Genomic DNA, 18,267 nt, shown 5'->3' with positions numbered 1-18,267 from the left:
GAGAGAGGGAGAGGGAGAGGGAGAGGGAGAGGGAGAGGGAGAGGGAGAGGGACAGGGACAGGGAGAGGGACAGGGAGAGGGAGAGGGAAATTGATTATAGGAGTCTGTGGAAGCTAGAGGCATTAGATCCCTGGAAAAGGACTTACAGGTGGTTGGAGGTTGTCTTATGTCACACACACACACACACACACATCCATTATATATAACTTCAGTCCTCTGCAAAAGTCCTACGTGTTCTTGACCACTAAGACATCATTCCAACTCCAGACATTTTCTGGACTAGAGCATGAAGCTCAATCTCCAAATGATGATGGGTGTTTTCAAATCATCAGTTTCTTTAAGAGACGATGGAGATGATAATTTTATCCTTGTCGAAACCTCTGACTTTCCAATTGGACAAGAGTGAGAATTAGAAGCCATTTATATTACATTTTATTTACTTGTTCATCTACTCACCAACCCTATAAGAGGCTTTAAACCTAAGTTCTGAATTTGTAATTAGAATATTTCCATTTTAGTCTTTACTGAACCAGGTGCCAGCTGTGTAACTTCAAGCAAATCAAGTAACCTCTCTGGCCATCATTTCTCCTGTGAACACTGACAACTTTGGGTTTATGTGATCTCTAAGATCTTTTCCAATTAGAAAATATTCAAAGCATCTGCTTTTTTAGTGACACAGCTGCAGCCAACTTATTATTGCACATAGCAAAGTTGAAAATAACTATTGAAGGACAAACTACTATGATGTGGAAAACTCAATGATCAACCAGAAACTTTTGGGGGAAAAAACCCACAAGACACATTTTAAAGGCTACTCAAAACTAAGCAAGACTTGGTACAGATGTAGCTCAGTGGAACAACACTTGCCTAGCATGTATAAGACCCTGGTTTTCATCCATAACACTGCTAAATAAAATTAAATAAACAATGAATAAATAAATTATCCCTGTAGGAAAATATAAGTCAAACCACAAATAACTTTGGTTTTTCCATCAAGAAACTGTGGTCAAAGTTGATAACAATTGTTTCAGGAATATTCATTTTCCTAGTATGACTTTCCCAACCCTTCAAGCCTTGTCTTATTTTGTTGATTGTTTGCTTTATGTCAGCATCTCTTCATGAAGTCAAGGAACTTGCAATTCTCCCCTCTCCCTCCAAGGGTTGAGGTTACAGGCCTGTACCACCACTCCCAATGTGCTTCTTTTAAAAAATTGGATTATGACTGCTAATCTGTTGACTGGCATGATCAAGGGTGAGGAAAGATGAATGCAGAAGAAAACGAAGACCAGAGGAGCTGAAATCAACTGACACACAGGCAGAGCCTAGGGCATAGAGGTTTCAGTGGAGAAAAGAGGTCAGAGTACGAGTTGATAACTACAAAAATTTCCAGGGTAAGCCACAGTGTCAGGAAATGAAAGTAAGCAACTGAGTGGTGGAGGTTGCTGAACTCAGGAAATCAAAGAACTAAGGTGTCACAAAGCATTGTGGTGGCAGGGCATCAGATCCAATGAAAAAGTCTCAAGTTACAGGATGGTGAGACTTGGAGAAAGTCCTTGATGAATTAGATGTTAAGGAAAATTTCCCCCCCTGAACTATCTCTCCAGCCCAACACTGAAATTTTTTAAGAGTATAGAATTGTTGTTCATAAAATATCCCTCAATTTTAATTTTTCTGCTATTTCTTCTCGATTTCATCTGGGTTATATATTTTGCTGGGACATGCAATGTGCCCTTCTCTGGGCGGTTATCAAGAAGCACATTATGGAGCTGGGAAGTTGGCTCAGCAGGTAAAAGCACTTATTGATGTTGTAAAGGATCAGAGTTTAGTTCCCAGAACCTACATGGTGGCTCACAAGCATCTATACCTCCAGTCCCAGGGCATCTGATGTCATCTTCTGGCCTCTATAGGCATACATGCAGGTAAAACACTCATACACAAAATAAAACAATAAATCTAAAAATGTAAAGGTAACAATTAAAAAAATAAGCACATGATGTTCAGTTTCATCAATGATTATGAAATGATGATGATAATGTAATGATGATAGCCATAGGGTCGAAAATCTACTACCCAAGAAGTGCAGTCTTGTATCCTTTTAATAAACAATCTGCTGTAACATGCTTGGAGACTATGGGGATATCTACTGAGTTCTGATTAAAGCAATTGCTTCCATGGCGGTGACAGAACAGTCACGTTCCAACTCATTCTTTTATTTATATTAGGATTTGGATTTTCAAAACCCCACTGAAAGCCCGTTTTTATCCAACAGGGAAATGGCACAACACAAAGATTACAAACAGCCATCTTATGAAAGTTTACATTACAAGTGTAATCCTTGGCTACACCACTAGCTTAGGAAGGTGTGAAGGTCTAGCTAGGTAATACCAAAATAAAACAAGACAGTTCAGTAAACCACTTGGAGCAGGACAAAAGCAGTAACCCATTTTCTGTAAGAATCATTGTGAAGCTATCTAAATTGTAATGCTGTTGTACTCTTAACTATCTAAAAGAACTGTAGCTAGATGAAGGGATCAACCTCATTTTTAAGTATTTTAAATTTTTTTCTCATAGGAAATATGCTCTATGCAACACTTCAGTAATGATGTTTGATCTTACATAGAAAAACCTAAATGTCTTGATGACAATTCTGTTTTATCTCCCTTGCTATTAATTACTAATCACATTTGTTCTTCAAAGGTCAAATACAATCAGAATTTTGTCAGTGATACCTGCTAAAAGCCTAATAGAATATGAACCATAATTATAGAAATGTTCTGATTATGGAAAATAACTGGCAACTGCAGCTTAGGTACTGTCCTTTCTGATATTAATTTGAAATATGTCTCTCTGTAATAGGATTTTTTTTATGGTTAATAGGATGCAACCAGAAAGATGGCCTAGTAAAAGCTAAAAGCTAGTATATAAAAAAAAGTCACTCAAATAGATAATGCCACATCATTTTATTTTCTGCCATTTGAAGATTCTTGATTCAAAAACTGGTATTTAAATAGCTTGTCAGGGTCTGAAAATATTTAGGAATTTAAAAGCAAACGTGGGCTAATCACACAAAAAGTAAAGGAAAAAGTGAAAATTTATTTAATTGGTATATAGAATTAAAAGGTTGTTGGAACTGAGTTGTTATTTTAGTTTGGTTTGGGATTTTTATCCATTTTATTCAAACAAGAAATGTGTTTATATTATCAATCCTACACAAGTCTCAAGGCAAACATATTATCATATCAAAAAGTGATTGATTCGCTATTATTAAGAGGGACTACAATCTCAAATGAAAAATAAGTGATCTCCTTTTACAAAGAAAAGTTTTCACGGAAATTCTCAATAAACTGGGAATTATATGATGCAATGAAAAATGAAGGCATAGAATTAAAGTCATAAAGCCACCACGGAGGAGCATGAGGGTGACAAAGTAAGAAGCCTAAGAGGAACCCAGGGGACTTCCAACATTTAAAAGTTGGAAGAAAGTGGAGCCAGTGTGAACAATTCAGATGAAGACATAAAAGGAAACCTGGAGGAACGTGTTGTCACTGAAGCCAAGGGCAATAACTGCTTTACGAAAGGCATGTGCAAAAATGCCATGTTCTGCCAGAAAGTTGAGCAGAATCAGACCAGACATGCTCCACTGAATTTTGAAGCTATTTAAGAATCTATCAGTTCATTTTTTCCTGATCTAGGACTGATAAGGAAAAAGAGACAGCAATTTTGGAAGATGGGAAATTCTGAACGTAAGGTTATCTATTTGTAGATACCATCACCGTTGTTAAATTTCTTCAATAGGATTCAGTTTTGTAATTATGTAAGAGAATATATTTCTCTTTAGAACATTCATGGTGAGGTTTATAAAGGTCAACATAATAATGGCTTCAAGTTTTTCTTTTCAAATAGAAAGAAGATTGAGGATGGAAAGAGAGAAAGGATAGCAAAATATGAACAGGTGAAGCTAGCTAATAGGTATATGGGTATTCACTGTCCTCTACATCCACATAGAATTTGGTTTTCGATAACAGCAAATTAGAAGGAAAGTAACACAAAGGAAAACAAAATTTCATGAGAAAAGTAAGGGAGCTGGAGTGATGACTCAGTGAGTCTCACTGTATAATGTGAAGATGTGAGTTAGGACCCCAGCACCCAAATAAAAAGCCAGGTTGAGCCATGCCTGCCTGTAATGCCAACACTATAGGGAGTGAAGACAGGAAGGTGGGGTAGGAAAGCTTGCCAGCTGCCAGCCTAGCTCCAGACTCATTGAGAGGACTTGTTTCAAAAGAATAGGCAAAATGATGTAAAACAAGGTACACTCTATGTTCTCCTCCTGGCCTCCATTCATGCAGAGGTGTGCACATGCACATACACACACACACACACACACACACACACACACACACACACCCCTCACATCCACACATACATCCATACATACAAACACACACACTCACATAAACACAAAAAAGAAAAAAATTAAAAGACAAGAACTTAACACCAAGAGGCTAATGGGTAACAGCTAGCAGAACAGGCAGAAAGGGAAAAGCAGTGTTCCAACAGTTCTACACAGTCCAACAGACTTCCAGTGACAAGATTTACAATATATCTACTTCACTAAGGAGGAAAACAAAGGAGGTGGCAGCTTAAAGTGACTTCTGCTACATTTTCCCAGTACCAATAAAGACTGCTTAATAGCAACCATAACAACAACAACAAACCAATAATAACAAGAATAGCAAAAGATAGCTGGGCGGTGGTGGCACACGCCTTTAATCCCAGCACTTGGGTGGCAGAGGCAGGCGGATTTCTGAGTTCGAGGCCAGCCTGGTCTACAGAGTGAGTTCCAGGACAGCCAGGGACTTTCTATAAAGAGAAATCCTTTCTTGAAAAAACCAAAAAAAAAAAAAAAAAGAACAGCAAAAGATTCTCTAAACTTGGAGAACATTCATTAAGAAATATGAAAGATAAAAGAAATAATTTCATAATTCATTTTCATAAGGTCCTAAATTTAAATATACATTTAAAATTGGGAATGAGGGGCTAGGGCACATAGGGCTAGAAGTAACCATAGAGATTCTCTCAAGCAGTTGTGAAAAGCTTTTAAATAAACTAATTTTAAATTAATGAAGTATTTTTTTCTAAATTTTTCTTTAAAATGTTATCAAGAACTACAGAAATGTTTGGTTTCCTACTTAGTATTTTTCAGATTTTTAATTTCGTGTGTGTGTGTGTGTGTGTGTGTGTGTGTGTGTGTGTGTGTGTGTTTATGCATGTGTGTGTGCTCACATGCATGTTTGGGTATGTGTACAAATGCATGTGCATGCATGTGGAAAGCAGAAATCAACAACAAATGACTTCCTCAATTGCTTCCTGCCTTATTTTCTGGAACTCAGTGTCTGACTGAATCTGGAGCCCACTTATTTAGCCAGAATGGCTGTCCAATAATCTCCAAGGTTACTTTTTTCTACCTATTCAATCCTGAGTGTGTGTGTGTGTGTGTGTGTTGGAAATTGAACTCAGATCCTAGGTCCTCATACTTGCTGGTCAAGCACTGTATTGAACCAACTCCCTAGTTCCCTTCACAGTTTTTCAGATTTTTAAGTAAAAACAGAGAACAAATAGTGTGTTCAACAGTAATATCCATTGTAAAATTTTCTGTTATAGCTTAAACACCAAATTTCAAAGCCAAAGAGGTGTGGTCTCTTTCTGCTCTTTAGTCCTTAAAGAAATATATTTCTAAGTGGTCCAAGGTCAGAAATAAAAGAAAATATACTAGTGCTCTCAAACTAGTCTGAGTAGAACAAAAAAACAATAGATTATTAACTGAAGCCTATTGATATTTTAAGTATAAAGGGAGTTTCAGCAGAAAATTATAACGTTTAATATCTGTTCATTGCATAAATTCCAATTCTCCAAGTTAAGACAGCATACAAGACGGGACTGGAATAAAAGCTCACTCACTATGAATTTGTGAGGACCCAAGTTTGATACGCTAGAAAGCTAGGTATGGCACATGCATATACACTCAATCTTAGAGCAGAAGCAGCAAAAATCAGGGCAGATCTCTAGAACTCACTGCTCACCATCTGGCCAGCCTAAAATATTTTGTGAGCTTCAGGTCAGTGAAATATTTTATCTCAAAAATTATGTGGATGGCTTTGAGGAACAACAACCAAAGTTACCTTTTAGCCTCCACATGTAAACAAACACGTGTACCCAAACACACACACAAACACACACACACACTAGTGCACACATGCATGCAGAATTAAACTTTAGACTCTGTTAGTTCTAGCTCCAATTCAGCCTCTGACAGCTAGTATATAATGCTGAATAATTCTTTAATTTAAATCTGTTTCTTTGTCTATGATAGAGTTTCCTCTAAGAGTTTTAGTGAAATTAATGAATGCAGTAGGTACTGAATAAATGATAACTATGACTTGTATTCTGTTATCTGTAACATATCACTTAAAAAAATAAAATAGTAACAATCAAAGTAATAATACAAATCCAGATGTTTTTTTTGTGTATAGATGGTGGCCAACCTATGAGAAGAAGATGGTCTTGATTTTACACAGGCTATTCTTTCTCAAAATTGCACAATACACCAGAGTCAGTAGCATGATGGAGTTGAATGATCATGCAAAAAAATAAAAAAAAACACTTAAATAATCAGACCCCGAGAAATAAGTCTTAAGTTTTGGCCACTGCCCTGCCAATTACTAGCTGTGTATTCTTGAGTAAATCAGCTTCCCTATTAAAACCTTACTTTCTTTTTTTTTAACTGGATTTTTTTTTTAAATTTCAGATGTTATCCCCTTTCCTCATCCCCCCACCCCATCCCCCCTCCTCCTGCTTCTATGAGGATGTGACCCCACCCACTCACTCCCACCTCCTCGACCTTGAATTTCTCCATACTGGGCGTTCAGCCTTCATGGGACCAAGGATCTCCTCTTCCACCTATGCCTGACACTGTCATCCTCCCCTACATATACAGCTGAAGCCATGGGTCCCTCCCTATGTGCTTCCAGACTGGTGGTTTAGACCCTGGGAGCCCTTTTTGGTTGGTATTGTTGCTCTCCCCATGGAGCTGCAAACCCTTTCAGCTCCTTCAGTCTTCTTTCTAACTCCTCCATTGGAAACCCCATGTTCAGTTCAATGGTTAGCTGTGAGTATTCGCCTCTGAATATGTCAAACTCTGGCAGACCTCTAAGGAGACAGCTATATCAGGCTCCTGTCAGCATGCACTTCCTGACTTCCACATCAGCATCTACCTTTGGTGACTGCACATGGGATGGATACTCAGGTGGAATGGTCTCCAGACAGCCCCTCCTTCAGTTTCTGTCCCTCACTTTGTCTCCATATTTGCTCCCTTGAATATTTTGTTGCTCCTTCTAAGAAGGACCAAAGCACCCATACTTGGTCTTCCTTCTTCATGAGCTTCATGTGGTTCATGAGTTGTATCTTGGGTATTTCGAGCTTTTGGGCTAATATCCAATTATCAGTGAGTGCATACCATGTGTGTTCTTTTGTGATTGGGTAACCTTACTCAAGATGATATTTTCTAGTTCTATCCATTTGCCTAAGAATTTCATGAATTCATTGTTTTTAATAGCTGAGTAATACTCCATTGTGTAAATGTACCACATTTTCTGTATCCATTCCTCTGTTGAAGGACATATGGGTTCTTTCCAGCTCCTGGCTATTATAAATAAGGCTACTATGAACATAGTGGAGCACATGTCCTTGTTTTATGTTGGAGCATCTTCTGGGTATATGCCCAGGAGTGGTATAGCTGGGTCCTCAGGTAGTACTATGTCCATTTTCTTAATATTTTTTTAAGTGAAAAGGCTCTAGAGACTCTTCTACCTGGGTTTCCATCCCATGTGCTGTCACCAAAGGTAGACACTGATATGTATGCCAGGAGGAAAACCTCACTTTCTATTCTGACAACAATAAACCTCCACATCAAGTTAGGAAGAAGAAATGTGCATGAGAGGGCCTGGACTCGGAAGTAAGCACTACAGAGTCAGAAGGTACTTTTATATATACAAACTTAAGTAAAGCTAGGTTGAGGGCCAGAGATGTAGCTTAGTTGGTAGAATACATGCTTAGCATGTACAAAGCCCTGAGTTTGAACCTGGCACTGAGTAAACCAGACTTAGTGGTGCATGTCTGTCTGTAATCCCAACACTCCAGAGGAAGAAATAGAAGGAGCAAAAGGAATTCAAAATCATCTTCAGCTACATAGTGAGTTTGAGACCAGCCTAGGATGTATGAGACCCTGTCTCAAGAAAATGAAATAAAAGGAAAAGGTAATTTTTGTAGGAGCATAGGAGGATGGAATGGCTGGCAGCAAAACTCCTTTGTAGCAGATATGTGTGAACTCAATGACAAGTATTTGCCATCAGCTGGTTCTGTTATGCAAAGGGGAATAATAAAGCTTCACTCAGAAGCAGGTCATGGTGGCTCTTGTAGAACTTAAAACACTCTGGAAGACTGAGACAGCAGGATTGCCATAGAGTTGAAGTCAGCCTGAGCTTACTGTCTTAGGGATTTACTGCTATGAACAGACACCATGACCAAGGACAACATTTAATTGAGGCTGACTATAGGTACAGAGGTTCAGTTCATTATTATTAAGGCTGGAACATGGCAGCATCCAAGCAGGCATGGTGCAGGAGGAGCTGAGAGTTCTACATCTTCATCTGAAGGCTGCTAGTAGAATACTGGCTTCTTTGCAGCTAGGACAAGGGTATTAAAGCCCATGTCCACAGTGACACACTTCCTCCAACAAGGCCACACCTACTTAAGGCCACACCTCCTAATAGTGCCACTCCCTGGGCCAAGCATATTCAACTGGCCATGGCTACATAGTGAGACATTGACTTCCCCCTCCTTAAAATTAATATATTTTCAGGCTTACTATAAGAAGTAAATAAAATGTACATACAGTATGCTAAGCACTTTCTAGAGTATTCGGGTACTAAAAGCTATTATTTTCTATCAAGAGATTTCAAATTATCCCTAGCCCTTGGCACAATAATTTCATATCTAATCACTTGATTGTTGATGTAATCTAAAACAGCTTTTCATGAAGAAAATTTTTAAAGTGTTATTTATAATCAGCATAAAACTGCAATATTAGAAAAATACTTTAATATATTATAATCTACCTCTGAAATGATACATTTAGCAATGGAAAAATATCTATAAAACATTTATAAAAACTTGAGGAATATTTATATATACCAACATTTTGTACTGCAAGTGAGGCTTCCAAAAAGTAATATTAAGGATGATTAAAAAATATCTCAAGAAAATATCTGGTGAGTAGATATTCAAGAAATTCTATGTGGAGGAGAATGATGAATATTTGTTAGTTCCATTTGCTTCTATATCTTCAATCTAAAAAGGAGAACATTTACAGAGACAGGGAGCTGGTTCAGTAGATAAAGTGTTTGCTCCATAAACAGAAGAATTTGAATGTGGATCTCTAGCACTCACACAAAAAGTTGAGTGTGAAGACAGGAAATCTACTTTGCATTCAGGAGCTGGAGACAGAAGGATCTCAGAAGTTTTCTGGCCAGTCTTGCTGAGCTACAGGTTCACTAAGACTCTCTCTCTCAACATGGAAGGTTAAAATAAAAGTGGTCAAAGAAGACGCAGAAAATCAATCTCTGGCCTCTACATGCAGACACATACACACACACACACACACACACACACACCCCGATGTATCAACATTTCAGGTGGTTTATCATATGAGATCTAAACTTTGCCTGACATATTCAACAAGAGGTAGTAAAAGAATAAAAACAATCCCAAGTAAATAGCCCTATGATGGTTAGGTGGTCATTTTGACAAAACCTAGACTCAACTGGGAAATGGGCATCTGGATATGCCTGTGTGGAATAATCTTGATTACTTTAATTGAAGTGAGAAGATACACCTTAAATCTTGGCAAGAGATCCTGGTCTATACAGATGAAGAAAGGGAGATGAGCAGCACCATGAATTCATCTATTTGTTTCTTGTCTGCAGATGGTGTGTGCCTCACACTCCTGTCTCTGACTTTCCCACCATCATGGATAACCTGGAACTGTGAACCAAATCAAATCTTTTCTCAAGTTTCTTTGGTCAGAGTATTTTATGTATAAAATATTAGTATTTAAGCCTTCAAAGTCAATGGAAGTCTTAATATTTGTCCCCTTTCCAGTCTTCCTCCCACACTACCAACATACCATGGAGATGTCATGTCTTAGTGCAGGCTGTGGATTTCCCTAGCTTTCCTCTTTAGGCCCACCCAGTCTTCCTTTCTAACCCATCTCCATTGCTTTGTTACCCACTGACCCTGAGAAACACTCTATCAGGGACCCTACAGCCAGAAAACTTGACTAAGACTCAGAGTGGGCAACAGCAAGCAAAGAACAGGACAGCCACTCAGCAAGACAAGACCAGATATCTATACCAAGGAACACCACAGTCATCATAACCCCAGATGCCTAGATCCCAGCACAAAGCCACGAACATGAATAACCAAGCCATTGTGCCTCTTCCAGAAGCCAGCAACACTATTGCAGTAGGCTCTGAGAAAAGCAATTTAGCTGAAGCACAAGGCAAGGACTTCAAAATAATGTATTCAAGGACCTTAAAGAGGATATGAATAAATGCCTTCGTGAAAACACAAACAATTGAGTAAAATGATAAAAAACATTTCAAGCCATGAAAGTAGGATTTAACAAAGTAATAGAATCACTAAAGAAAAAACCCTCAAAATAAAATACCAATAGATTACAAGACTGGAAGATAAGGTAGAAGAAATAGGTAGCTCAGTGGAAGAAAATGTTAAATCTAAAATAAAAGAAAATGGGGGGAGGGGTGGGGGAAACTTTCAGGAAATCTAGAACACTATGAAAAGATCAAACTTACAAAAATGCAAATGATAGGTATAGAGGAGAAAAAAGCAAAGGTACAGAAAATATTTTTAACAAAATGATAGAAGAAAATTTCCCTAACCTAAAAGACAGAGATGCTTAGCAAGGTACAAGAAGCATGCAGAACACCAAATAGACTGCACAAATAAACAAAATTTCCCAATGACATATAGTAATCAAAATACTAAACATACAGAACAAAAAAGAATAGAAACATTGTAAGAGAAAAACACCAAGTCACCCACAGGCCTCTTAGAGAGAGGGAAAGGGGAGAAGAGCAGCACATAAATTTGTGTGGGTGGGGAGGTGGGAAGGATCTGTGAAGAGTTGGGGGAAGGGAAAGATGATCAAAATATATTGTATAAAATTTTTTAATTCAAATAACATATTTCATCCAATATTCAGCCCATGGGATGGTGCCCCCTGTATTCAAAGTGGGTCTTCTCCCATTAGGTAATCCATTTGGAAATACCCATGCGGACAAACACAAAAAGTATGTTCAAGTGATTTTAAATCTTGTCATGTTGACAATAAAGACTGAACAATACAAGGAAATTTACTCTCTCATTCTGTAAAGTATTTAAACAAAGTAGCTGGCTAGCATAATGAAGCAATAAAATAAAATGAAAAGCACTGGAAAGAAAGAAGGAAAACTAATCTTATTTGCAGATGACATGATTTATAAAAAAAAAATTCTTAAATAATTAGTTCATCATGACAACAACTCAAGTTACAAAAAACTGGGGGATACAAAAATCATTAGAGACGTTTATAATGAACATTTCAAACTGTGAAGAAAAGAATCTTATTTATAGTAGCATCCAAAAGAATAAAATACTATGACTATAAATGGAAAGATATACTATATTCATAGATCTTATGATTCAATTGTAAGGCTGGCAAAATACTGCCCAAATACTTTCAGTATAATCCCCCTGAACATTTCATGTGGATTTTTAAATAAGTCTGCAAATTAACCATAAAATCCTTATGAAAATGCAAAAGACCCAAAATACCTAGAGCAATCTTGCAAAAGAGAAAGAAAGTCTAAGAGACAGGTTTCATATAGAACAGGCTAGCCTCAAAATTGCTCTGTAGCCAAGGATGGCCTTAAATTTCTGATCCTCCAGTTTCTGTATCCCAAGTGCTGGGATTATGGGTGTTTACCTCCAGATCAAAACCAGGACTTTGTGCATGCTACACAGACATTCTCCCAACTGAACTACACTAAAGCAACAGATTTTTTTGTAGTGCTAGGAATAGAACCCAGGACTTTCACACATGCGAGGCAGTCTACCACTGAGCTACAAGCGCATCATCAAGTTAACTGATTGTATGAGTGTCTAGATATTTTTTAAAAAGGAGTCATTTCAACAAATGATACCAGGAGAACCAGATCACCATGCACAAGCAATGTACTTATACTCAAAACTCATATATGTGAAAATAACTTAAAATAGATAAAAATAAATAAATAACTATAAGAACGAAGACTACAAAGACTTTACAGGATAAGTATGAGCATAAATCTTTTTGGCTTTGATAACAATTATTAACAATCATTGCCACCAATCAAAGAGTACACATGGAGGGACCTATGGCTCCAGCCACATATGTAGCAGAGGATAGCCTTATCAGAAATCAATGGGAAGAGAGGCCCTTGGTCCTGTGAAGGCTCGATGACCTAGTATAGGGGAATGCCAAGGCAGGGAGGCAGGAGTGGGTGGGTGGGTGGGTGGAGGAGCACCCTCATATTAGCAGGGGAGGAGAGATGGGATAGGGTGTTTCTGGAGGGGAAACCAGGAAGGGGAATAACATTTGAAATGTAAATTAAAAAATCTAATAAAAGAAAAAAATGTAAAAAAAAATTAAAAGCTTCAGAAAAAATAAAATCATTTATTGCAGGTAAAATAAAAAAACTGAAACCGTTTTATTGTTAAAAAAACACTATAAAAAAGGTTAAAATCCCTCCCTGCTTTACAGAGGGTCTTTCTCTCTGTGTGCTTGTTGTATGTGTTTCCTCATCCCAATAAAAGCCTTTCTTCAGCAGGTGATTCTATCCCCTATGCTTGGGAATTCCCTCTGCTGCAACCTGTGGAGCTTGAGATTTTCCCTGCCTTCCCTGCAGGCAAAATAAACCTGATCAAGACCCCTAGATGGTAACACAACTGACCCCAGGAGTCATATGTAGACTAAGCTGCAGTCCATCAAAAGCTTTAAAGCAGTGGTTCTCAACCTTCCTAATGCTGTGACCCTTTACTATAGCTCCTCATGCTGTGGGGCCCACCAACCATAACATTATTTTGGTTGCTACTTCATAACTGTAATGTTGATAGTGTTGTGAGTTGTAATGTGAATATCTGACAAGCAGGATATCTGATATGCAACTCCCAAAGGGGTGGAGACCCACATGTTGAGAACTGCTGCTACAGGATGCAGTGGGTTCACAAAGCAGTAGAGCTACACTGCTTTGTACCAACTATGGGGTTTTAAAAACTGAGCCTTTATTGGGTCCTATTTTCTTTAATTCAAAACATTTCATTTGGACTTTCTGGTATTGCACTTGTATTAAAAAGCCAAAAGATTTCAAAGATACCCTTGAAAAAGACAGATTTCTCCCCCTCCCCTTCACACACACACACACAAACACCCCTTCCCATCAGGAAATATAAACCTGGGTCTCCCAGATGACACCAGTAAACTCACAAGGGTGACAGCTAAGCTAGATGGCAGCTAGAAAACATGTGCTGGTTTTTAGTATATTTTAACTGCATAGTAAAGAAATTTAAAGACAGGACCCTGGTGCAGGAGTTCTGGACCTTCCCAGGGATCTGTAGGCAGTTAACAGTTGCAGAAGGAAGGAGATATTCTTCAGTAGTATAGCCACTGATAAATTGTCCATGCTCAAATAACCCCTTCCCCATGCTTCAGTAAATAACCCAAACTAAACTAGTTCACAAACAAAATGAATCAAAATACTATTATTTCCCAATTCCAAAGAAGAGTGGGAGAAGGAGGATGAAGAAGAAAAGAAAAAGAAAGTGACAAACACTCATGCTAGTAAGCAAATGCTAAAGAAATATAAGGCAGAATGATAGTTCAAGGCCAGCTTGGGCCATGCCTTAAACCTGACAGGATGGTGCATGCTTGGGAGGTAGAGGCAGGAAGAACAGGAGTTCAAGGTGATCATCAACTACATAGTGAGTTCGAGCCTATCCCAAACTATAGAAGACCACCTCAAAAACAACAACAAAAAATGCAAGACAAGTCATTGAGTGAGAAGAAATACTTGAAAACTATATATTTGAGTGATAGGTGAGTATGCATTGGTAAGCATAGCTGCTTTCCAAATTATATATTTGACAAGAAACTTATATATATATATATATATATATATATATATATATATATATAATACATAAATAACTCTTCCAAAAAATAGTATAAAGATAACAATTTTAATGTGGGTGGTTTGACATGGTAGTACATGCCTATGATTCAAGCACTCAGGAAGCAGTAACAGGAGGATTACTACTTTGAGGGTATCTATGCTGCATAGCAAGTTAAAGGCCCCATGGGTTCCCTAGCAACATTCTGTTTCAAAAGAATGGAGGTATGAATGATCTTAATATATATTTACTCTAAAGATACTAGTACAAATAAACACATGAAAGAAGCCCAAAATTATTATTTATTAGGCAAGCACAAATAAAATCACAATGAGATGCTTCAGAATACCCACTAGGATGTTTATAATAAAAAAGACAATTAAAAACTGTAGCCAAGGATTTTGAAAAATTGTATCACTAACTCATCGCTGGTAGGAACACTGAATGGTATAGTCCCTTTGAGGAAGTAGTTTAGAAGTTTCTCAAAATGTTAAACATAGAGCTATGATATGACCCAGAAATTCTACTCATTAGTATATGCCTAGAAAACTGAAAGCCTATGTTTGTAGAACAACTTATATATTAATGTTCATAGAAGCATTGCTCATAATAGGAAAAAAGTAGAGAAAAGTAGAAACAACTTATGACCTAATATCTACTAATTAATGAATGGGATAAACATAAAACGGCCTGTTCTCACATGAAGTATTACTCAAAAATAAAAAGGAATATAATACTGATAAATGCAACAAGAATGAAGCCAAACACAAAGGCTATATTGTATATGGTTCCATTGAAATAAAATGTCTGGAATAGATAAATCCATAGAGACAGATCATGAATTAACTGTTGTTATGAATTTAGAGAAGATAGAAAATGATTGGGGTTTTACTTTGGAGTCATAGAAATAGTTTGGAACTAGACAAGGGTGGTGGTTGTACACAATTGTAAATATACTAAATGTTACTGAGTTGTTTACTTTGATAGTTAATTTCATGTTATGCAAATTTTATCTCAATAAATTACTTAAACTATAAAATCTAAGCTAATATTTCCATTTATGAATAACATTATAGAAGGTGAAAAGCAATTCAGAAAGCGAGAACTTACTTAGGTCCCCTTGATGATCCGTTATGGCTGCTGAAGACAAGTGGGTACTGGAAAACGGGTCTGGGTTCTCTGTAAGAGCAACAAGTGCTCTTAACCACTAAGCCATCACTTTAGCCCTTAAATATATGGATATATGATCATTTAAAAATATTTATTAATTTTATTTTATGTAAATGAATGTTTGCCTGCAGTGCCTGTGGAGGCTAGAAGTGACCACCATTTCTCCTGGAACTAGAGTTTTAGGTTGTTGTGAGCCACCATATGGGTGCTGTAGACCAAACTCAGATCCTCTGCTAGAGCAGCAATTACTCTTAACCTCTCCAGCCTGAGCTTAGGGTTTTATAAAACCTAAGAAATCTGACAAAATGTAAAGGACTGGGCAGGAGAAAGTGATGCAACGAGAATTTGAGCAAAATACAAATAAATATGGCAAATTACATTCTGTGCATAGAAAGGTATCCTTAACATGTCCCTTTATTTGTTCACTCATTTTGTAAAAACAAATAAGGTAAATCATCTCCCCTGTCTATGTTGTTAATAAACGACTAGTATGAAATTAGACTGTGACATACTTAAATATTCCAAACAGTCGGTGTACCTGTCACACTCCTTCCTACTTTCAGAAATTAGCCTGCACACTTACCACAATTTAGCTGAGGAAAGCAATAATTGATCCCAAAGAAAAAAACCCTCAACTAACTAATATAGGATACTCTACCCTAAAGTCTCTACTATAAGGCTGGGGAAACTTTGAACTGAAATACAGAATAAAAGTCAATGAAGATACCCATAATCTAGATAGCAAAAAAAAAAAAAAAAAAAAATGGAGCTCAGAAGGGTTCATATAATTGTCCCAGCTTGTTATTTTAGTTTGCTTGTAGAAGCTAGGTGCCTTCAACACGCAAGCAAGTTTCAGCAGATTCCAGTAGCCATGGAAAAGTAAAATAAACAAAGAGAATATTTAAGTTTCTAACTGTTTGGAGGTAGAAGTAGGTAGGGGATCTATGCAGAAGCAATGCATTTCTTTTGGAATAAGATTATCTACCTGGCATTCTCACTAAATTATTTCATAAAGTTCTGTGTTGAATAAGTATTTTTAAAATGTCATCGAGTTATTAAATTTAATAAAATTCACTGACACCAGTAAATGTCACAAATGTGTGCTGTACCTATTACATGACCATAAAAGAAGTAGATATAAATTCCATTGTCTTTTTGGTTTCCTGCCACTGAGTTACAAATGGATACTTTATATTGGAACATTTTAACTGAAACTAAATTAAACATCTCTCTTAGATAACACTTTGTGTGACACCATAAACTCAAAAGTTGCATCTTTCTACAGGTAGTTTCCCATGTTACCCCAATATTTCACTTTCAGTTTACATAATGATGTTTCTGAATCACATAGGGCAGCTTGAGAACCATGGGAATAAACAAGAAACAGAAAGGAGTATGAGTCTGGCTTAATCCCTTATTTTCATCCATAAAAACAGATTTGTCCCCAGTACTCACCTTCCTCAGATTTGATGCCCTGTTTTGAAGAACTACCACAGCCCATGACTTTTAAATCATATTATGCTTACAAATTCAATTTCTTGTTCCAAGTGAGAGTGTGAAGTCCCTCCCTTTGTGCTTCAAGAAGCCATTCAACTGATTCCCTTCAGTCCATAGATACTACGTGGAAAAGAGAGGAGGGAAGGAAAGCACCAGTTAACAACATGGTAGCTAAGGGTCTACCCAGCAGGATTCATTTTATGCTTCTGAATTGTCGTTTGTCATGTAATGTCAAAGTGATCACATATAATCTGATCCTTGTTTATTTTTCAGACCACAGGAACAGCTTTTGCTGCCACACCAAAATGATAGTTTCCCAAGTCTAGGTCAGCTCGAGCTTTGCATAAAATCAAGCATTAAATAATGAAAAGTAACATTGAAATGTAAGAGTGCATAATTTTATAATTAAAACACAGGGGATGGAATATGAAAGAGCTAGCATAATTCAGTTGTTTTGGCTTCAAAATGAAAGTAATTAACTCTATCTAAGCTTTTAAGCACAAATTGGAGGCTGACTATGAGTCAAAAACAACACATTTAACTATGCCAAAAACCAATCAAAGTGAGCATTTGGCAATTTTCCTTAGAATCAGTGAGGAAGGGGCTTCCTTACAAAATAGGGGCCTCAAGGCCTTCCCTAAAATTTACAAATCATAATTTGAAGGTGCCCTAATTAAGCTTCCAAATCTGGCAGAGGCTGCTCCAAAGCCTTGATGTCTCCCTTCACACTTACTATGTCCTTCAGACAAGGCCACCAGATTGGTACCTTTAGAAGCACCTGATGAAGGTTTTCAACAGGGCTTCTCTGGGCAGCACACCATCTTGTAGTCTCACACTCACTGATCACGCTGCGGGAGGTGGGAGGAAGGTCTTTTATTTTGTGATGTAGTTTCAGATGGCCTATTTACATTTATGGATAAGAACACAGAGAACAACTGTATTTTTCTTCTACATTAAAAGCATTAAAAATTTCAACTTAGCTAAAGAAAGGAAACATTGAAATGACCAGACTAGGAGTATAGCTCAAGGGAGTATAGCATGTGCTTGACATGTCTAATACTCTAAGTCAATGGGTCTCAACCTTTCTAATGTTAGGATCATTTAACACAGTCCCTCATGTTGTGGTGAACCCACCCACCATAAATATTGCTACTTCATAACTGTATTTTTTCTACTGGTATGAACCATGTTGCAAATATTTTTGCTAAAGAGGTCTTGACCCACAGGTTGAGAACCACATCTCTAAATTTGAGTCCAGGCACCAAAATTAAATAAATA

At 37.3% G+C, this 18,267-nt stretch overlaps 1 protein-coding gene across 1 annotated transcript in view; it reads right to left on the bottom strand.

The window, feature by feature from the left end:
• The window catches only part of Ppef1 (protein phosphatase with EF-hand domain 1), an 87,917-nt gene extending 70,805 nt beyond the window's left edge, over window positions 1-17,112 (bottom strand). The window contains exon 1 of the mRNA XM_028772712.1: window positions 16,948-17,112. Coding sequence (XP_028628545.1) covers window positions 16,948-16,993 — 46 coding nt within the window. The 5' untranslated portion in view covers window positions 16,994-17,112. The remainder of the gene's footprint in view (window positions 1-16,947) is intronic.
• Window positions 17,113-18,267: the final 1,155 nt, after the last annotated feature.

Source organism: Grammomys surdaster, unplaced genomic scaffold (genome assembly GCF_004785775.1).
Source record: "Grammomys surdaster isolate TR1022 unplaced genomic scaffold, NIH_TR_1.0 217, whole genome shotgun sequence".
Lineage (NCBI taxonomy): Eukaryota > Metazoa > Chordata > Mammalia > Rodentia > Muridae > Grammomys > Grammomys surdaster.
Note: the sequence above shows the minus strand (reverse complement) of the source record. Positions and strands in the feature narration are given on the sequence as shown.